This window comes from Mixophyes fleayi, chromosome 12 (assembly GCF_038048845.1).
Source record: "Mixophyes fleayi isolate aMixFle1 chromosome 12, aMixFle1.hap1, whole genome shotgun sequence".
NCBI lineage: Eukaryota > Metazoa > Chordata > Amphibia > Anura > Limnodynastidae > Mixophyes > Mixophyes fleayi.
In genome coordinates, this window is record NC_134413.1 from 69,320,057 (window position 1) to 69,342,797 (window position 22,741).

Below are 22,741 nucleotides of genomic sequence, written 5' to 3' on the forward strand. Positions count from 1 at the left end.
CCAATGACCGTCGCCTCTCCTCCACTCTAATAACCTCATCCCACTCCAGAATTCAAGACTTCTCCCGAGCTGCCCCCTTGCACTGGAATGACCTCCCTCGCTCCATCCGTCTATCCCCTAACTTGTGCTCCTTCAAACGGGCACTCAAAACTCATCTCTTCCTCAAGGCTTACCAGCCCTCCACTTAACCCTCTTTCCATGCTCGCTCTCATCTCCTGGATCCTCCTTTGAAAAGGGTGCGCTTTCTAATGGACTAGAAATGACGTCATTTTAGTACCCAGAGGTCCCCCTGACAGCCGGCAACGCACCGGAGACACCGCTGGCTGAAAATAAGTTAAGTAAACATTTCTTATGTATTTTTTTTTAATTAAAATCTTTTTTAACACTTTTTTTTTTCTAAAACCCGGGTCGGACAGGTGCAGTATGAACCCGCCCGACCCGGGAATCTTGTTATTTTTACTGCCCTGTGCCCCGGCAATATCCCGGGTTAACTACCCGGGATATTGCCGGGGCGGCAGTATGAAAGTGGTATTATAGGCTCAAACAGGAACTAAGATAGATTTTTGCAAGCTTGACTAGGTTAAGGTGCAAGAGGCGGCCACTGGAGGAATTGTTCATTCCTAACAACAGTATTACAAAAATTATGATTATGTGGCAATTTTTTGATTCTCAAATTGCACTATAAAATTTTGTTAAGTATTCAGCCTAGGTCATCCTGACATCCCCTCAATATTAATAACACCTACTTCTACCAATGCTGCATCCATGTGTGCTCTCCAAAATCCTGCCCACCTCATCTCCTGTATTCACACTTTTCTGTCTGTCCCACCTCAAACCACCACAATGCTTCCTGACTGCCCTTCCCATTGTATTCTGTGTATATAAATAGTATGTATAATATCTACCCCAGCAGCACCGTCAATAGTATGTATAATATATATATACATGATATATAATATAATATATATAGTATATAATATATATATATATAAATAGTATGTATAATATCTATCCCAACAGCACCCTCAATAGTATGTATAATATATATATATACATAATATATAATATAATATATAAAGTATATAATATATATATAAATAGTATGTATAATATCTACCCCAGCAGCACCCTCAATAGTATGTATAATAATAGAATACAGACAATGCTGATCTGTGTGTGTGTGTGTGTGTGTGTTATACAGGTTATCATATGTGCAGAGACTTAGTGCAACCAATAGGGCTCTCCCGTCACCATAGCAACCACACGCTCCCCTGGACCTCTTGTTCCCAGCTCCGCCCCGCCCCCAGGCTCTCCGGTGATTGGCTGCTCGGCGCTTGACGGACAGGGGGTTGAGCTAATGGCCGGGCCAACGGGGAAAAAAATAATAACTAGCCCTACCGAGCCTCTGACGTCATCAGTGTGCGCCGGGAGGCCTGCGGCCCACGTGTGGGGGGAGTATCATGCAGTAAGGTAAAGGAATGGGGGGGGTGTCTTTCTACACGTAGCACCTTGTTGGTATCTTATAGTCATTTATAGTTCAGACTGAGTGTGGAACTACAAGTCCCAGAACCCCAAACTATGGCAGATCATCCTGACACTTGTCTAAGCCAGTATATATAATTATAACAATGTTCCTTTGACTTTTTAAATTTATTTATAGAGAGCCACCATCATCAGAGAATATTTGTTATTAAAATCAGTCCCTGCCCCATTGAAACACGGGGAGAACATACTCCATACAAATCAGGCCATGGTCAGGAATCGAACTCACCACTTTAATGCTCAGAGGCAGAAGTGCTAACCACTTAGCCACTGTGCTGCCTGTCATGTTCTGCTGTGCAGCCCCAGTGAAGCTTAAGTCTTTATTACAGATGATATCCACACAGATAACACAATACCTGCCAACTCTCCCGGAATGTCCGGGAGAGTGTGGCAATCTCCCGGATTTGCCCACTTCACTAGGAATCGCAGCGTTTGGCCCCACCCCCGCTGTCAAATGACGCGTTTGCGTCATTACGTCACAGCGGTGGGTCCAAAATGACGCACATTTTGGAGCCCCGCTCCCCATCACACCCACCTCCCCCTGCAGGCTCCCGGAAACCAACTTGCTAAAGTTGGTAAGTATGAGATAACATACCCCCCAACTGTCCTGATTTTAGGGCTCAGTTCCGCCCAGAGACATGTGGGAATGGAGGTATGTAATATTTGAATACACCGGCATGACAAATTTTCCTTGTTAAGTGTTCTTTTACTGCAGCTCCACTCTAATCTCTAACTCCACACAGTTAGAGATTATGGAAAATTTGTATGGCATTTCACTAGTTCGTACGATCATGGTATGAATTTCAGTCAAGGCTGATTTTGATTTGGCAGCTCATAATCTCTGGTTCAAGTTCATGGTTCGCTCATGTCAGAATCCGTTTGTTTGCTAGAATTTAGTTCTGTTTTTTTGTAATCAATCAAAATTTCCAGAAATTTCGTTGAATGATCACATTTCTTTTCCATATTGGTAATCCGATTCAAAAAACAGTTTCCAGCCAGGTCTCACCTCTCAGATGACAGTCCCTACATTCATCATCACTTATTTATATAGTATCACTAATTCCGCAGCACTGTACAGAGAACTCACTCATATCAGTCCCTGCCCCTGCCCCATTGGGGCTTACAGTCTAAATTCCCTAACACACACACAGGGGTCAATTTGTTAGCAGCCAATTAACCTACCAGTAAGTTTTTGGAGTGAGGGAGGAAGCTAGAGCACCTGGAGATAACCCACACAAGCACGGGGAGAATATAAAAACTTCTCACAGATAAGTGGTTGGGAATTGAACTCGTGACCCCAGTACTGTAAGGCAGGCGTGCTAACCACTGAGCCACCGTGCTACTCATTCCATTCTGAAACTCAAATCTCTACATACATTTCATAATACCAACTATTTCATTCTCAGAAATTCAATCTGTTTCCAAACACCGTGGGATCTTTATATAGGAAATTAGTCCATTAACCATTAAATCAGTTCACATTAACATTAGGGGAAATTAAGTTATTTTAAATTAAATTAAAGTTAAATGAAGTTAATTTAATTAACATTTATTCTAAATCTATCATCATCATCTATTTATATAGCACCACTAATTTCGCAGCGCTGTACAGAGAACTCATTCACATCAGTCCCTGCCCCATTGGAGCTTACAGTCTAAATTCCCTAACATACACACAGACCAATTTACCTACTAATATGTTTTTGGAGTGTGGGAGGAAACCAGAGCACCCCCACATACAAACTCCACACAGATAAGGTCGTGGTCAGGAACTCACAACTTCAGTGTTGGGAGGCAAAAGTGCTAACCACTAAGACACCGTGCTATGCTCCAAGGCTTTCTTGACCATAAACCAATCTTGCCAGGTGCTTATAGCTCCACCAAGCACCTTTTCCCATTGCAGCCTGAATGGACCAGTATGCAGTCTGTGGAACTTAACCCATACTTGCCTACTCTCCCGGAATTCCTGGGAGGCACCCGAATTTTGGGGAGTCCTCCCAGACTCCCGGAAGAGTAGGCTAACCTCCCGGATTTACCGAAATTCATGGTATAACCGTGTAATTAAGCCCCACCCCCGCTATTCAATGCAGTGAATTTCGGCATTTTATAGTGGGGGCGGGGCTATGGTGATGCTACGACATCACCACGCCCCCTCTTACCCCCCTGTCACATGACTTCTCCCCCGGGAGATCCCAGGGGAGAAGTTTTGAAAGTTTGCATGTATGGCTTAACCTCATGTATCATATTCCTATTTTCCTATAGATTGTAAAGCTCTGTCTTGTCATTGCTTCTGTTATTACTGTGTTTGCTTCTAATTGTACAGTGCTGCAAAGTATGCTGCCACTATACCAATAAATGTTAATAAATAATAATACTGCTATATGTTGTTTAATAATATATCTAATATCTAATGTGTCTTGATCGCTCAAACAATTTTCTGCTCCATATTTTGTTATGTAAACAGCATGGATTTACTGGGTGGGATTATGTCAAACAAATCTTATTGACTTTTTTGACTGGGTAACTAAAGTAATAGATCAAGGGGGGGGGGGCTGTAGATGTAGCTTAACTAGACTTTAGTAAGGCTTTTGACACTGTTCCACATCGCAGATGGTTAAATACAGTCAAAAGATTTAAAATATATCAAGGTTTATAACAAGGTACAGGAGGGAAACATTCTACAAAGGAAGAGAAGTATTAGAACACGAGGACATGCACTGACACTGGGGGGAAGTAGGTTCAGAGGAAATTTGAGGAGAACTACTTCACAGAAAGGGTAGTAGATAAGTGGAATAGCCTCCCATCAGAGGTGGTAGAGGCTAATACAGTAGAGCAGTTTAAACATGCTTGGGATAGACATAAAAGAACTAAGGATCACATAGGGTTTGAGGTTACCATAGGTTAAAAAATGAGCAGACTAGATGGGCCAAGTGGTTCTTATCTGCCGTCAATTTTTATGTTTCAAAGGAGTGACCAACTTCATCAGAATATGTCATAGCTTCTAGACGTGAAAGCTGTCAGTTGTCAAAGCCTCTCATCTCTCCTTTCTGGTTCACAATTGGCTGCTAGATCTAACGTCATCTTATAGCCATAATATAGAAATGCCTCTGAAGGGATAGCTTGTTTATATCCAGATGCAAGATATTAAAATTGTGCAGCTTTCTATGTCTGAAAATGAAATCTAACCATTGTATCTGTTTTACATGCAGGTGGGCCTAATTTGTTGTTAGCCCGGTCGCGCTCCAAAGATGGCAGGGAGAGGTAGAGGATTGGGCCGGGGTCAGATGACGTTCAACATTCAGGCCGTTGGCATTGGAAGAGGAGAATCCTTGCCCCCACCCACCCTTCAACCTCCCCCTCTGTTCCCTGTAAGTAAGATTTTTTTGGTTAGCGGAGGAATTCTGTTACCTTTCACCATCTGGCTCGCTGTTGTTAGATATTCCATGTGGATGACAAAGAAGTTATTTTGCTGTATACCAATCCCTAAATCTGTCTAGATGCGTTGCGTTCCATACCTTTGTTGGCAGCGTTCCATACCTTTGTTGGCAGCGTTCCATACCTTTGTTGGCAGCGTTCCATACCTTTGTTGGCAGCGTTCCATACCTTTGTTGGCAGATGCCGTCTTTACAAAGCCAAAGATAACATCAGATTGGGTTCTATGGGTTACAACACAAATGTGCACAAAGCACCGTCTTATTAAATAAACCACGTTCCCTTAAAACATGGGGATGTGTTGTTTGCTATTTGTGAGGGAGCGGGAGAAAGAGCGTCAGCACACTTACATCTTCACCATAGTTGCTATGGAAAATCAGCAGTTATTCCCATGTATTAAGCCTGCATGAGGGTCTACCTTTCCGAAACCAATTTTGCATGCAGAGGTCATAATACAGGCCCCATAAAATATTGGGTTACTCCTAGCCAAGACATCGGAATCATGGCATCTGCCGCAGGCGTTGTGGGGGTCAGGTGTCCAGGAACATACAAGCCGAGGTTGAGTTTTTAGGATTCATGCTAAGTTATTTGATATAGTTGTTACATTACAGATGGTTCAACCTTTGCAGAAGCTAGTTGGTGAGGAAAGTGCTGTGTTTCTATTCTACTGCCCATTCAGCTCTTATTTTGAAGCTAGTGTTAAAGCCGTCTGTCTAGCAGATCCCAATAAACTTTACATAGACTGCCCTAATAGAGTCTGCTGCAATGTGTGAGTACTGTTGCAAGGTGTGAGTACTGTTGCAAGGTGTGAGTACTGTTGCACCGTGTGAGTACTGTTGCACCGTGTGAGTACTCCACCCGGATTTCAGGCTGAATTATTTGTCTTTCTGTAAAGATACATGCCATTTTGGATATATTAGACCTCATTCAGGGGCAGATTCAGTTAGCCACGAGGTGCCGCCGGACATCACCTCAATGTCCACCTACTCAACTTTCCGGCTAATACGGTACAGAAATCTCTGCTCGTTTTCACTACCCATAGAGTTGCGAGGGAAAATGAGCAGAGATTTTAGTAAAAACTCCCAACGCGATGTGTCTCCGCGGACTGTTACTGAATCACATTTCCTCACCTCGCGCCAATTTGAATCCTCCCCTTAGTGTTAGGAGCAAACCCACTTTAAGGGTGCAAAATTGTAGCAGACAAAAACTGTACTATTTTTACACTGTGCTGTAGAGTTGAGCAAGTACATGCCCCTTCTCAATTCCCCCCCTAACCTCTCCTCCCACTTCCAGCAGTGCAGAATGGTTTTGCCAAGGTGCAAAATGTCATCTTCTTGCTTTATTTTTAACTCTGTCTTGTCGTATACTTTGTTTTAATTTTTCATCCTGTCTTAAGCTGGGTGCACACTACAGAATATTTCTCTCGAGGAGATATCTGTGACGATTTTACCAACGATTGAAAGTCCCGATCAGCATACCGATTCATGTGTACACACCTACACGGTTTACCGTCAGATCTGGGCTCTTCATCTGTCATAGCCATCGGCTGAAAAGATGGTGATTCTGTAAGCTCTATGGAGATCTGCCTACACTGCTAGTTGTGCCAGCGTACACACTGCAGAATTTGCCCTCCATCGTTGATCGTGATTATTAGTCCGTTTATAAAATCAAATCAGACAATACAATGTGCTTTGATACAATGAAACATGATCGTGGGAGCGTACACAATAGTGCAATATCATAATCATCATCACCATTTATTTATATAGCGCCACTAATTCCGCAGCGCTGTACAGAGAACTCATTCACATCAGTCCCTGCCCCATTGGGGGTTACAGTCTAAATTCCCTAACACACACACAGACTTGGGTCAATTAACCTACCAGTATGTTTTTGGAGTGTGGGAGGAAACCCACGCAAACATGGGGGAACATACAAACTCCTCACAGATAAGGCCATGGTTGTGAATTGAACTCATGACCCCAGTGCTGTAAGGCAGAATCGCTAACCACTTAGCCACCGTGTTGTCCGTGTCAGACCTAATAGCCGTTTATCATGTGATTGGCCGGATAGTCGGGTGTAAAACCTGTAGTGTGCACCCAGCTTTAGTTTCAAGTGTGAAGTTATACTGATTGACATCCTCTTCTTACACTAGGCCTTAGATTTTAAGCCCGTGCCTTTGCAGACAGGCGAGGAGGTGGAATATATGTTGGCCTTAAAACAGGAATTAAGAGGCTCAATGAAGAGCCTCCCTTACTACATTAAGCCTGCAGACCCAAAGAAAGGTACGTTATGCTTTGTAGTTGCAGTCTGACGTCTAAATACAGGCTCCGTTTTGCGATGTCTGAAAGCAATCTGCAATACTCTTATGTTGATATACATGTATGTTAGTGGGTGCAGCTAAATAAGCGTTATTACAATAAGAGAATGGTCAAATCCTCATTCCCCAGTTTATTGAAGAAAAACAAAATCTTCTTTTCTTCTTTCTTCATCCACTGTAGTCTAAATGGGAAAGAAGATACCCCAAAAAGAAAAATCCCTAATAAAAAAACTACCCACTTTAATTCTCCGCTAAACTCCTCTTGTCATCATGGGAAAAAGCTTGTCTGGCCGGTGAAGGGGATCTGGGGGCTCTCAACTTTTTTCATTTGGCGATGGTTGGCGCTAGTGTGCAAGGTGGCTTTTAAGTTGATTTTTCAGGTTTTGGGTCTTGTTTTTCTGTTTTTTTACCCTTTTGGTATAAAGATACCCCTACCTTGGCAAAATTGTCACTTCAGGGGCCCCCATCCTGTTCACTAGCGCAGCCCCATTAGCCGCAGGGCTCGCGGAGGGCCTAAATGCCGTTCAACACAGAGCTGGCAGCATTAGCTGGTGCCATTACCACTGAGGGTCCACCTCCCATAGCAAATAATGGACGAGCAGCTATGTTTTAGCGATTGACTATGGCTGGTCATTGCCAATTTGCAAACATGAGTTGGGTTTCCTATATTTAAAACTACTTCTGTTTTGTAGCCTCGTGCATATGGTTAGCTGCTACGAAACAAAGAAAGGTATTTTAACTAGACTTCAGCTCAGCCCGCCATTAAGTCTAATTCATGGTTATTATAATTTGCAAACTTCCTGTAATGTATCTATGTACGGCTTCTGAAAGATTGAGTGTAATCCTTGGTTTTCAGGATCTCTGTAAAATGTTAGTTATGATCTGGCATTGTTGTGAGTTTCTAAATAATGTAGATATTTTCTAAAAAGCCTCCTAATGGATATGTCCACTTTCAAGCAGCATTAGCAGCACCCTGTTCACATCCCCTAACTGGAACTCCCCTGTACAATCATTCTATATGGAAGAGACCTATTGAATAGCATTGGGCAGGTTGAGTGGACAACCACTTAAACATGTTTTGTTGGGCCCAAGAAGGAGTCGTTAACCACGTTTAAGCTATAACCTACCTGATATCAGTTTATTTTCATTTTTTTATGACCGTTTGTTTTTAGTAGAATTACGTTATCTTTTTATAGTGAATACCCTCCCTCTAGCTAGCAAAACCATGGTCTGGGACTCTGTGCCAGCTCTGCTAGTGTCTGCAGTCACATAATGTTTCCATGATGGGTTTGAGTATAACCTGCTGCAGATAGAGGTTGTTGACGGGATTTTGTTTTGTCTCCTACATTGACATCCTTCGTCTGCAGAATTTACATCTAAACTCCACACTGAGTTATGGAGTCATGAACTGCAGCTGGCAAGAGCCAGTGTCTCCCGGACTGTAGGTGATCCTTGCCATATGGGATCTTGGCCACGGATCCCCGCAGCTCTGGTGGTTTGTAAAGTTGGGTTCATTGCCAGATATAAAAAAGAGAGTCCCAGTGGAGATTGGTGTGAAGACGTGGGGTAGGTAGCTGGGTCACACTTAGAATTGGTAGGGGAAAAAGAGTCAAGGAGGATAGTTCTGATCTGATCAGACCCAATAGTATTTCTAGAACAGAGTCCTTGATCTAGGAAGCATGGAGATAGGAATGCTTGTTCTAGGAAGCATAGATAGGAATGCTTGCTCTAGGAGGCATAGAAATAGAAATGCTGGTTCTAGGAAGCATGGAGATAGGAATTCTGGATCTAGGAAGCATGGAGATAGGAATGCTTGATCTTGGAGGCATAGAGATAGGAGTGCTTGCTCTCGGAAGCATGGAAATAGGAATTCTGGTTCTAGGAAGCATGGAGATAGGAATGCTGGCTTTAGGAAGCATGCAGATAGGAATGCTGGCTCTAGGAAGCATCGAAATAGGAATGATGGCTTTAGGAAGCATGGAGATAAGAATGCTTGCTCTAGGAGGCATGGAGATAGGAATGCTTGCTCTAGGGGGCATGGAGATGGGAATGCTTGCTCTAGGAGGCATGGAGATAGGAATGCTGGCTCTATGAAGCACGGAGACAGGAATGCTGGTCCTAGGAAGCATGGAGACAGGAATGCTGGTTCTAGGAAGCATGGAGACAGAAATGTTGGCTCTAGGAAGCATGGAGATAGTAATCCTTGCTCTAGGAAGCATGGAGATAGGAATGCTGTCTCTTGCTCTAAAAAGCATGGAGATGGGAAAGCTGGCTCTAGGAGGCATAGATAGGAATGCTTGCTCTAGGAGGCATAGAAATAGGAATGCTGGTTCTAGGAAGCATGGAGATAGGAATTCTGGATCTACGAAGCATGGAGCTAGGATTGCTTGCTCTAGTAAGCATGGTGATCGGAATGCTTGCTCTAGGAACCATGGAGCTAGGAATGCTTGCTCTAGGAAGCATGGGGATATTAGTGCTTCCTCTAGGAAGCATGAAGATAGGAATGCTTGCTCTAGTAAGCATGGATATAGGAATGCTTGCTCTAGGAGGCATATATATAGAAATGCTTGCTCTAGGAACCATGGAGTTAAGAATACTTGCTGGCTCTAGGAGGCATGGAGATAGGAATGCTTGCTTTAGGAATCATGGAAATAGGAATGATGGCTTTAGGAAGCATGGAGATAAGAATGCTTGCTCTAGGAGGCATGGAGATAGGAATGCTTGCTCTAGGAGGCATGGAAATAGGAATGCTGGCTCTATGAAGCATGGAGACAGGAATGCTGGTCCTAGGAAGCATGGAGACAGGAATGCTGGTTCTAGGAAGCATGGAGATAGGAATCCTTGCTCTAGGAAGCATGGAGATAGGAATCCTTGCTCTAGGAAGCATGGAGATAGGAATAATGGCTCTTGCTCTAGAAAGCATGGAGATAATGCTTGCTCTAGGAAGCATGGAGATGGGAATGCTGGCTCTAGGAAGCATGGAGATGGGAATGCTGATTCTAGGAAGCATGGAGATAGGAATTCTGGATCTACGAAGCATGGAGCTAGGATTGCTTGCTGTAGTAAGAATGGAGATAGGAATGCCTGCTCTAGGAACCATGGAGCTATGAATGCTTGCTCTAGGAAGCATGGGGATATTAGTGCTTCCTCTAGGAAGCATGGAGATAGGAATGCTGGTTCTAGGAAGCATGAAGATAGGAATGCTTGCTCTAGGAAGCATGGAGATATGAATGCTTGCTCTATGAGGCATATATATAGAAATGCTTTCTCTAGGAACCATGAAGTTAAGAATGCTTGCTCTAGGAGGCATGGATATAGGAATCTTTGATCTAGGAGGCATGAAGATAGGAATGCTGGCTTTAGGAGGCATGGAGATAAGAATGCTTCACACCTCACACCTCGCCCCCTTCCGACCTCTCTATCACTGTCGACAACACCTCTATCTCCCCTGTCCCCCAACTTCGCTGCCTCGGTGTCATCCTCGACTCCTCTCTCTCCTTTGGCCTCCACATTTTCTCTCTTGCTAAATCCTGCCGCTTCCAGCTGCGTAACATCGCTCGCATCAGGCCCTTCCTCTCCCAAGATGCCACCAAATGTCTTATTCACTCTCTGATTATCTCACGCTTGGATTACTGTAACCTCCTCCTCACTGGCCTCCCCCAATCTCATCTCGCTCCCCTTCGTTCTGTACTTAACGCAGCCGCTAGGCTCATCTTCCTTTCTCGTCGCTCCTCGTCTGTCTCCCCCCTCTACCAATCCCTTCACTGGCTCCCCTTCCCCTACAGAATCCTCTTCAAGCTCCTCACTCTTACATACAAGGCCCTCGCCAACTCCACTGCACCCTACATCTCCACCCTCCTCTCTATTCATGCTCCATCCCGTCCCCTCCAATCTGCCAATGACCGTCGCCTCTCTTCCCCCCTTATCACCTCCTCCCATGCGCGTATCCAAGACTTCGCCCGCGCTGCCCCCCTCCACTGGAACAAGCTCCCTCCCTCCATCAGAACTTGCCCTAATCTGTCCAGTTTCAAACGGGCTTTAAAAACCCACCTTTTTCTTAAAGCCTTTCAGTCTCCCACTTAACTTCCTACCTTTTCTTCTGCCTCTTCCCCCTCACTCCCCTTCCCTCATAGTTATCCTCCGTTCCTCCTTCTCTCCCTCCCTCCCCCGTGTCTCTCTGTCTGTCTACACCCACCCCTTAGATTGTACACTCCTTTGAGCAGGGTCATCTCTCTTCCTGTCTCCACCACTTTTAACTCTGCTCTCCAGCTATCAGCCCTCCTCCTCGAGGACCCTCTTCCCCCCCCCCATCCCCCCTCGCTCCCTCCTCTCCCTCTGGGAGTTTCCCTGTCACCCGTGCCCTCCCTTCTGGGCTTCGTCGTATGCGGACTCTCCCCTCCCCCTACCCTAGCGTTGAGCTCATTGAGTTACTGTGATTATTGTTTACTGTACTGTGCTGTCTCACCTTGTATTGTAATTTTGTTTGTCCCTGTACGGCGCCACGGACACCTAGTGGCGCCCTATAAATAAAAATTAATAATAATAGGAAGCATGGAGATAGGAATGCTGGCTCTAGAAAGCATGAAGATAGGAATGTTTGCTCTATGAGGCATAGATATAGGAGTGCTTGCTCTCGGAAGCATGAAAATAGGAATTCTGGTTCTAGGAAGCATGGAGATAGGAATGCTGGCTCTAGGAGGCATGGAGATAGAAATGCTGGCTTTAGGAAGCATGGAAATAGGAATGATGGCTTTAGGAAGCATGGAGATAAGAATGCTTGCTCTAGGAGGCATGGAGATAGGAATGCTTGCTCTAGAAGGCATGGAGATAAGAATGCTGGCTCTATGAAGAATGGAGACAGGAATGCTGGTCCTAGGAAGCATGGAGACAGGAATGCTGGTTCTAGGAAGCATGGAGACAGAAATGTTGGCTCTAGGAAGCATGGAGATAGGAATCCTTGCTCTAGGAAGCATGGAGATGGGGAAGCTGGTTCTAGGAGGCATATAAATAGGAATGCTGGTTCTAGGAAGCATGGAGATAGGAATTCTGGATCTACAAAGCATGGAGCTAGGATTGCTTGCTCTAGTAAGCATGGTGATAGGAATGCTTGCTCTAGGAACCATGGAGCTAGGAATGTTTGCTCTAGGAAGCATGGGGATATTAGTGCTTCCTCTAGGAAGCATGGAGATAGGAATGCTGGTTCTAGGAAGCATGAAGATAGGAATGCTTGCTCTAGTAAGCATGTAGATAGGAATGCTTGCTCTAGGAGGCATATATATAGAAATGCTTGCTCTAGGAACCATGGAGTTAAGAATGCTTGCTCTAGGAGGCATGGATATAGGAATCTTTGATCTAGGAAGCATGGAGATAGGAATGCTTGCTCTAGGAACCATGGAGCTAGGAATGCTTGCTCTAGGAAGCATGGGGATATTAGTGCTTCCTCTAGGAAGCATGGAGATAGGAATGCTGGTTCTAGGAAGCATGAAGATAGGAATGATGGCTTTAGGAAGCATGGAGATAAGAATGCTTGCTCTAGGAGGCATGGAGATAGGAATGCTTGCTCTAGAAGGCATGGAGATAAGAATGCTGGCTCTATGAAGCATGGAGACAGGAATGCTGGTCCTAGGAAGCATGGAGACAGGAATGCTGGTTCTAGGAAGCATGGAGACAGAAATGTTGGATCTAGGAAGCATGGAGATAGGAATCCTTGCTCTTGGAAGCATGGAGATGGGAAAGCTGGTTCTAGGAGGCATATAAATAGGAATGCTGGTTCTAGGAAGCATGGAGATAGGAATTCTGGATCTACAAAGCATGGAGCTAGGATTGCTTGCTCTAGTAAGCATAGTGATAGGAATGCTTGCTCTAGGAACCATGGAGCTAGGAATGCTTGCTCTAGGAAGCATGGGGATATTAGTGCTTCCTCTAGGAAGCATGGAGATAGGAATGCTGGTTCTAGGAAGCATGAAGATAGGAATGCTTGCTCTAGTAAGCATGGAGATAGGAATGCTTGCTCTAGGAGGCATATATATAGAAATGCTTGCTCTAGGAACCATGGAGTTAAGAATGCTTGCTCTAGGAGGCATGGATATAGGAATCTTTGATCTAGGAAGCATGGAGATAGGAATGCTTGCTCTAGGAACCATGGAGCTAGGAATGCTTGCTCTAGGAAGCATGGGGATATTAGTGCTTCCTCTAGGAAGCATGGAGATAGGAATGCTGGTTCTAGGAAGCATGAATATAGGAATGCTTGCTCTAGTAAGCATGGAGATAGGAATGCTTGCTCTAGGAGGCATATATATAGAAATGCTTGCTCTAGGAACCATGGAGTTAAGATTGCTTGCTCTAGGAGGCATGGATATAGGAATCTTTGATCTAGGAAGCATGGAGATAGGAATGCTTGATCTCGGAAGCAGGGAGATAGGAATGCTGGCTCTAGGAAGTATTAAGATAGGAATGCTTGCTCTAGGAGGCATAGAGATAGGAGTGCTTGCTCTTGGAAGCATGAAAATAGGAATTCTGGTTCTAGGAAGCATGGAGATAGGAATGCTGGCTCTAGGATGCATGGAGATAGGAGTGCTGGCTTTAGGAAGCATATAAATAGGAATAATGGCTTTAGGAAGCATGGAGATAAGAATGCTTGCTCTAGGAGGCATGGAGATAGGAATGCTTGCTCTAGGAGGCATGGAGATAGGAATGCTGGCTCTATGAAGCATGGAGACAGGAATGCTGGTCCTAGGAAGCATGGAGACAGGAATGCTGGTTCTAGGAAGCATGGAGAAAGGAATCCTTGCTCTGGGAAGCATGGAGATAGGAATGCTGGCTCTTGCTCTAGAAAGCATGGAGATAATGCTTGCTCTAGGAAGCATGGAGATGGGAATGCTGGCTCTAGGAAGTATGGAGATGGGAATGCTGATTCTAGGAAGCATGGAGATAGGAATTCTGGATCTACGAAGCATGGAGCTAGGATTGCTTGCTCTAGTAAGCATGGAGATAGGAATGCCTGCTCTAGGAACCATGGAGCTATGAATGCTTGCTCTAGGAAGTATGGGGATATTAGTGCTTCCTCTAGGAAGCATGGAGATAGGAATGCTGGTTCTAGGAAGCATGAAGATAAGAATGCTTGCTCTAGTAAGCATGGAGATAGGAATGCTTGCTCTAGGAGGCATATATATAGAAATGCTTGCTCTAGGAACCATGGAGTTAAGAATGCTTGCTCTAGGAGGCATGGATATAGGAATATTTGATCTAGGAAGCATGGAGATAGGAATTCTGGATCTAGGAAGCATGGAGATAGGAACGCTGGCTCTAGGAGGCATGGAGATAGGAATGCTGGCTTTAGGAAGCATGGAAATAGGAATGATGGCTTTAGGAAGCATGGAGATAGGAGTGCTTGCTCTAGAAGGCATGGAGATAGGAATGCTTGCTCTAGGAGGCATGGAGATAGGAATGCTGGCTCTATGAAGCATGGAGACAGGAATGCTGGTCCTAGGAAGCATGGAGACAGGAATGCTGGTTCTAGGAAGCATGGAGGCAGAAATGTTGGCTCTAGGAAGCATGGAGATAGGAATCCTTGCTCTAGGAAGCATGGAGATAGGAATGCTGGCTCTTGCTCTAGAAAGCTTGGAGATAATGCTTGCTCTAGGAAGCATGGAGATGGGAAAGCTGGCTCTAGGAAGCATGGAGATGGGAAGGCTGGCTCTAGGAAGCACATAACATTCTGGTAAATGAGATGAGAATACAAGAAAAAAGTATTTACATGGCTGGATAACTGGCTCAAGGATAGAAAACAGGGGACTGCTATAAATGTAAACTTTTCAGACTGGATTACATTTTAGTGGCTTATAAGCTTTTCATAATGGGGACACCCACTGTGTCTGGAAGAAAGATGTTTTCACCATCAGCACAGAAAGGGTTCTTTACTGTAAAGGTAGCAATGTGATGGAATTCTTTACCTGAAGATATAGATTAACACAGCCTGTCCAATAAGTTGCCTCTGATGAACTTTTATCTTTTTTTCAACCTTGGTAACTATGTAACGTTTATCTTGATGCATCTATTTTGATTATATGCAGTTTTGTCAGGGTGAACATATTCTGTAATGCTGTAACCTGTGTCCCCCCCCCCCCCCAAAAAAAAGCGGATGTACATTTTATAACGAAAATACAGGAACACGTCCCAATGTCAACAAATCTCTTCAGACAAAATCCTGTCTTATAAGGACGCTACGTCCCAATAGCGTTTTTCTGTTAAGTGCTTTTAAATATAGATTAGTGTCTTTTAACAAAATATTAAGTAAAAAGGACTTTTTCAGCTTTTATTAGACTGTGAAAAGATTTCTTATTAATGCCGTAACAACCACTTTATGGTGTTTCTACGCTGATTACCTGGTGACGTTGATCTTGATACTAGATACCACTCTGGCTAATGGGATTGGATGTCCCCCAGCTACAATATCTTGTAAAGTTCAGCAGATTAACCCCTAGGGCTAGATTTACTAAACTGCGGGTTTAAAAAAAGGGAGATGTTGCCTATAGCAACCAATCAGATTCTAGCTGTCATTTATTTAGTACATTCTACAAAATGACAGCTAGAATCTGATTGGTTGCTATAGGTAACATCTCCACTTTTTCAAACCCGCAGTTTAGTAAATATAACCCTTAGTATGTTACTGATTGGTAATAATTTAATACAGTTGAACAAGTCCTTTTGTTGCTGACTTAATGCTAAGGTATAAAGGTCTATATATAAGAAGAAGGTCAGTACAAAGTAAGTTGTAACTGTGGAGGGTATTATGACTGTGCTGAGAAAAGGTGGTAATGCCCATAACAACCAATCAGACTTCTGCTTTCATTTTTGAAACTGCATCAGCTAAATGACATGAAGAATCCCATTGGTTGCTGTGGGAAACGCCCTCTTTCCTTCACAGATACGCATGGGATTGATTTAATAAATGCCCCCCATAATTTTACTTAATTATAACCGGACTTATTTTATAAAACTTCTGCCAAACATGAGGGAATAGCATATTCTACACATAGAAATATATTTGTTTTTAATGCACGGGGGACATACCGTTTGCACATAGATGGACAGTTACAGTCAACAGCACTGCAGTTATGTGACAAAGCAGCAGCCATTTTGTCTCAAGACACGCAAATCCCTACATCCAATTAAATGTTACTTGAATACAAAAAAAACAAACCCTCGTCTCGTTCCGTGGTGCAAGCGAGAGATCAATCTGCAGCTGCCACGTCTAACATCTTAATAACCTAGTGCCCAGCGGCAGAGATTAATTAGTTAGACCCCCATAACACCATCTGTCTGTGTGGGATTTGTTATGTAGCGTGAACGCATTGCTCATGTACTCCACAGCAGTCCCATAGCATACCACACACGCTGACATAACGAGGATACAGTGCATTTTTAAGGGTCTAGCAGTCATTTAAAAAAATAAGGTTGATTTTATTTTTATTTATTTTTTGCTACAAAGCTGTGAAGTGTCTGCGCACAGCGGGCTTGTCACACATTTCACCCTCATTGGCGACTGTAGCTAAAAGTGTTGTCTGCTCCCCCTCTCCTGGTTGGTAGATAGCTGTTTCTCTCACTATCTACGTGTTATATTGATTTTTTTTGCCTCTCAATGACGCAGGCAGTGCCGTCTATTTTTATCTTCGTTTTTTCTTTTTTTTTTTTCTTCTTCAGATGTGGAACGTTACTCTGATAAATATCAGACGTCTGGACCTGTCGACAATGCTATTGATTGGCACCCCGGTAAGATCTGCCGTCGCTCTCTGTGCTGTTCTATTAAGCCGTGTAAGGATCTGAAGGCGCACTCGGTCCTTCAAAAGGTTTGGCCCCCTTACCGCCACTGTGTTCTCAGTAACAAAAACGAAATACCTCAGGGTTATAATGGTGACCCTGGCTATATTACCTCAGGTGAGATATTATTACCTCAAGCTGTGATTTGCTGCAAGGATGACTCAGGAATAAATGCTACAAGTCAGAGAAATGCTTGTAAGGTACATTCATGGGGCTCCATAAAACATGGGCTATATCTGACTGTATAATAGTTTGTTAATTGGTCATCACCTTAATGAATTCAGCCAACATATTTGCTGTTGTTTTTCCAACAAAAACACATCTCTAGCTGTGTTTTTTTAAAGACTTTTAAAAACACCACTGGAGAATGCTTTTTTTTTTCCCCCCCAAAGGAAAAAAATGCTTGGTATAGGATTTAGGCATCGCTTGTTAATTAGAAAAAAAAAATCATACTTTGCTTTGCAATTTCAGCTTTTTGTATAACATTAGCAGCGGTTTTATCAAAGGTTTAACCTGCAGTGTGTATTGTTTGTGACGGAGAAAGAGGAAGTACTCCGTCACACGTTTTTTTTAGCAATAAAGATTTTGTCACGTGGGTCTCTTCCAATTTTGCTGGGGGGCTTTCTGTCACCCTGAAGCTTTTATATTTCTGAGTCTACAAAAATTCAAGTACAGTCATGTTTATATTAAAAATGGCACAGTAGATATTTAAGGGTAGTGAGTGTCATCACAACTGAAAGACCCATCACCCCTATATCCTGCATGTCTACAGGGCATCGCAGCCCACAGAGCTTTTTATCAAGAAATGTAATATTAATGAAGCTCCCCACTGATTTGAAGACTATAATTGGAGGGATGGCAATCAGGAGCGTAGAATGTGTCCTTTATTCACTAGGGACTGGTGACATTGGTGAGGCACGAGGAACCCCACGCTTTATGCCTCAGTGATGTTACTGGGTTCTAGTGAATTGATTATCTGCATTCTCGTGAATACTGATTCAGGAAACAATATGGCCGCCTCTACTGCGTGTTGGCAGCAGGTGTGCTTCAAAGCGTAGCTTCCCTTGTCAGTTATTGCTACAAGATAATCTTTGGATTTTGAATAGCAGTAACACAGTTCTGACGGGAGACAGCCTATTTGCTATAATAATGTTTATTCATATACCTATTGCAAAGGTCAGCAATAAACGGTATTTAATCAGAAAACTATAGTTAGTGTAGGCAGGCGTACACAAAGAGTACCTTAGAAATGACATAGCACCAACATGGCATTGGAGAAGACTTAAACGACTTCCATGCAGCGACGTCGCCGCTTGGCGGTCTCCCAGACAGCTGTGAAACGTTTGTGACCAGCTTGACGCTCGGACACCAGGCTCACATTAGACTATCTCAGAGACAAGCGGAGAACAGAGAGCACAAGCATTGACAAGCGCCCCAGAACAGTATCCAAATGAAAGACACATTGGGAAAATGATCTATAGTCGGCAACATGAAAAGTGTGAAAGTTTTGTGTGCGAGAAAATTGGTTCACTGCTGGTCGACTGCTGAGTTTGGGAAGCTCGAACGAATCGGCTGAAAAAGCAAAATTATCAACAACAAAAAACAGGCGGGCTTTAAAGAGGATCGCAACATCTGTAGCGCCTGCATTTATAACCAGTGTGGGAGCATCATGAAAGCATGCATGGTGTATCGACCATATGACTAACAATAAAAGCTTCTTCTCTCGCCTTGACTAAGTAATATAGAAAGACAGTGGCTAAAGGACAATATGTGACCTTCAAAAGAATAGGGGAAAGTTATTTTCATAATTCAGTCTCGCTGACGCTGGCCAGAAAGATGCCTTTAACTAATGTACTAAATGCACGTAGTATGGTAAGCAACCCGTCATCGGCACATAAATTCGCAAAGCGAGGCCGTGTTGTGACAAGGATGAACGCTACATCACCACCAATGGGAGTCAGACTCTTGCAGAACTGAAAGAACGCTGGTGAATTGCGCCGACTACAGTGAAGAGAAACTACCGATACTGCCAAACCAGAACCAGATATGAACTGCATCCATATGTGGCATTGATGTGTAGGACATAGGAATCCTGGAACGGTAAGGAAGCTATCTAAAGAGCAGCGCACCAACGGTATTCGTAGATAAATTGACCGGTGCAGCCAGACGAATGCACAAGCTGCTTCAAATCTGCAGTAGCAAATCTGAGAAAAATCTGGACTTTATTCACACAGACGTATTTGGACTAGGGAGCATTTAGACCCCAGGGAGGAAGAACTATTTTCTTGTGTTCATCGATGATAAGTCAGGATAGGGTAAAGCAATCATGACTGTCTGTTATCTCCAAAATTTGTTTACTCAGTAAGGTTACTGGGAAAACTGAATTTGAACAGTGGAACAGAAACAAAGTTGCTGTAGCAGATTAGAACATTTGGAAGCAAGGCCTATGTACATGTTCCAAAAGATAAAACTTTTAATGTGGGAAACTCGTGCACGGTAAGCAATTGTGGAAGGCAACACGTAGAGGCAAAAATGAAATAGAACTCTGGACCAAAGCACCAACAATTGGGAAACGGGTGATGATCGACAAAGTTGACATCTCTGTTGCTCAAATTTCACAAGTAGTTCAACCTGAGCAACAAGCTAAATCAAAGCCGAAACACAGGAAAACAAGCAAAGTGACAATGAAATCAGTTAGGCAATACAGCTAGTGAAGGAGAGGGAGTGGCACCATCGCTACCTTGATATCCAGAATTTTGGGTAGAGGAGATGAAATGGCGTTTCAACAAAAACTTGGTTGACCCTGACTAAGCAAAGCTCATTCTTGTGTTTTACCGGCCCCCCGATGCCTTTACTTGTCCGTGAATCAGCATTCTGAAAGACCTAAAATTCTATATCAACATCACGTAATACATACAATACTTTGATTTTCTTGGGAAATAAGGAGTCATGAGTTCATTATTTTTCATTAGTTGTATAGTTCCTTGTATAGTATATTGATACTACCTGAGGGGTGGTGATTGCTGGGGGAATGAACTCTTTATTCTTGCTGTTTGTTCTCCAGATTGGAAACTGCTGCCCCGAGAGCTGAAGATCAAAGTGAGGAAGATACAGAAAGAGAGTGAGTTGCTTCCTAAAGTGAATTTGATGCCCCTTAAAAAAAAATATCATTGGGGGGGGATTCAAATAGCCGCGAGGTGTCTCCGGACCGTCTCCGAGACACTTCACGGCGGAGATTTGGCAGAAATCTTCGCTCATTTTTCTTCGCACCCCATAGGTGAGCGAAGATTTCTACCGTAATTGGCGCCAATGTGTGCGGCTCGAAGTTCCATGCGCCACCTCGCCAACAACTGAATCTTCCCCATAGTGTTTAAAACATTGTTTTAGATTTCATAGACTGACTCAAACAAACAACTTGAATTTAGGAATATTCAACTTTTTTCCCCCTGGGATTTATCCGGCCTTGACTAAAATTGAACTACATTGTTATGTTAATGAAAGGACTCTGGTTTCTATTGTTCATTTATCGATTATGTATTCATTATTATTCATTCGTTATTATTAATAGAACCCGGAGTTCTTTAGTTAACATAAAACCGTAGTTCGTTCTTAATCAAACGCCGGTAATCCTTAGGGGAACAGTTGAATATTCTTAATACACTGTTTTAACCAATTTATTATAACATTGACCTGGTAGACTTTAAGGGCCTGACTCATTAAGGAATGTTCAGCAAAAGTAAGCAAGCAAGGCAAAACCATGTTGCATTGGAGGGGGAGGTAAATTTAAAATGTGATGTCAGATATATAGTTGGGGTAGGGCATGTCCTAGATCAACTTTAAATGTCAGTGTACAAAGAAGCTATCAAGTATCTGTGTGCTAGATGAAAAAACAGCCAGGATTTAACTTATGTGCAAAATAATAAACTCATTTGCACCCCTCGCATTGTAACATGGTTTTGTCCAGAAAACTTGAGTAAGAAAACTTGCTCAATTTTTTGCTTATCTTTCCTGGATGAATCAGGTTCTAAATGGTTACAACCCGATTACTAACATAGATAGACATTCTCTGCAAGCTTAGGAATAAAAATGTAACCCCACCTTGGGTGTCAGAGGTTCAATCCCACTATGATCATTATCAGAGGGTAATTGTGCATTTGGGACTATATATACCAGAAAATGTGTATTGAAGTAATGAATCTAAGTGTACTTTTCACTAGGTATTTAGCAGACGTTGTCCTTGGCTAAACCAGGAAGCATACGGCAGCCGCACCACTACACATCAGGGCGTCTTCTGTAGCACAAGTTCAGCAACGACCAGTCACAGTCATGATTTCACAGCGAGAAATCTTGTAGCGTTAGACTTCACCCCCTCTGGCGCTTTTTTTTACGCTGGTAAAATCACATTCAAAACACGTTTTAGTAGCGCTGTGAGCTCTCCGATGCATTTACATGCTGTAAACGCCCAAAAAGTGGTACAAGTAGCATAGTAAGACTTGGACACAAAACACAAGACAAGCAAAACAGCAATGGGTATGGTACGGTGTGAGATCCGCTTACAATGGAAAACGCCAGTGGATATGAGCGCTTAAAGTGTTGTACATTGTCTCATACCCACTGCCAACTTATAAATGCATTGTAGTCGCAGTTTTTCGGACCGCTACATTTTATTTTATTTTATTACGGAGGCTGCATTTGAATGCATCAGAAAGCCTACAGCGATCTCTAGAGCGCTGGCAAAAATACAAGTGAAAACGGATGTCCGTGTGTTTGACGTGTGCTTTTACCGACATTAAGAAACGCAAGTAAAACACCGGTGAGCACGTGGCCTCTTGTTTTCTAGAGTAACATCTAAACCATGTTGTTCAACCCTTCCTCCATATTGTAATACAGCACGTTTGGCTAAAAGTAACCGGAGTCGTTCAGCCCTCCAGATCACATTTAAAACAAGCTCAGATCTTGGCAACAAGTAATGCTTTGAATTATAGTGCACCTGACTTCTACACTCGGCAGCCATTTTGTGGACTGAACCACTGTTCTTGAGAATGAGCGATGTGATAGGTGGAATATCTACTTAGCTCACAAAATGGCCGCCTTCACTCTGTGTAAGAAACCGCTACACTTTTTCATTTTTAACAGTGACTGGTGGTGTTATATGAGATAAATATTAGGTGCAGGAGGTATTTTCTGTAGTCCGTCAGTAACCGTCAATTGTTTTGCTGGCTTTGTCAGGACCTATTAAACCAGTGACTATAGATTGACATTCTATTCCAGTGTTGGCTAACCTGTGACACTCCAGGTGTTGTGAAACTACACGTCCCAGCATGCTTTGCCAATATATAGCAGCTTATTGCTGGAAAGGTATGCTGGGACTTGTAGTTTCACAACACCTGGAGTGTCACAGGTTGGCCAACACTGTTCTAGAACCTAGCGGACTCATTGAGGCAAAGATTTACCAAGAGTCAGTATATTATGGGTGTGTTTTTTTTTTTTTTTAAAAAATATTATAGTTCACACAGGTAGAGATGCCTGATAGGAACTCGCCGACCCCCCCCCCTCCCCAATAGATTGTAGAATAGAGTAGAGCGGGAGCTGGTGTATCGTTTGGACTGGCACTCCTGGGCCCCGCTC

At 43.3% G+C, this 22,741-nt stretch overlaps 1 protein-coding gene across 2 annotated transcripts in view; it reads left to right on the forward strand.

Annotated features, from left to right (window-relative positions):
• Nucleotides 1-1,380: 1,380 nt before the first annotated feature.
• The window catches only part of POLR3GL (RNA polymerase III subunit GL), a 30,403-nt gene continuing 9,042 nt past the window's right edge, over nucleotides 1,381-22,741 (forward strand). The window contains exons 1-5 of one of the 2 annotated variants that reach the window (XM_075192871.1): nucleotides 1,381-1,470; nucleotides 4,752-4,910; nucleotides 7,130-7,259; nucleotides 16,997-17,065; nucleotides 20,178-20,234. In XM_075192871.1, the coding sequence (XP_075048972.1) occupies nucleotides 4,791-4,910; nucleotides 7,130-7,259; nucleotides 16,997-17,065; nucleotides 20,178-20,234 (376 nt within the window). In that variant the 5' untranslated portion in view covers nucleotides 1,381-1,470; nucleotides 4,752-4,790. Of the gene's footprint in view, nucleotides 1,471-1,498; nucleotides 2,118-4,751; nucleotides 4,911-7,129; nucleotides 7,260-16,996; nucleotides 17,066-20,177; nucleotides 20,235-22,741 lie in introns of those variants that run through there. The other variant, XM_075192872.1, reaches the window with a different exon arrangement.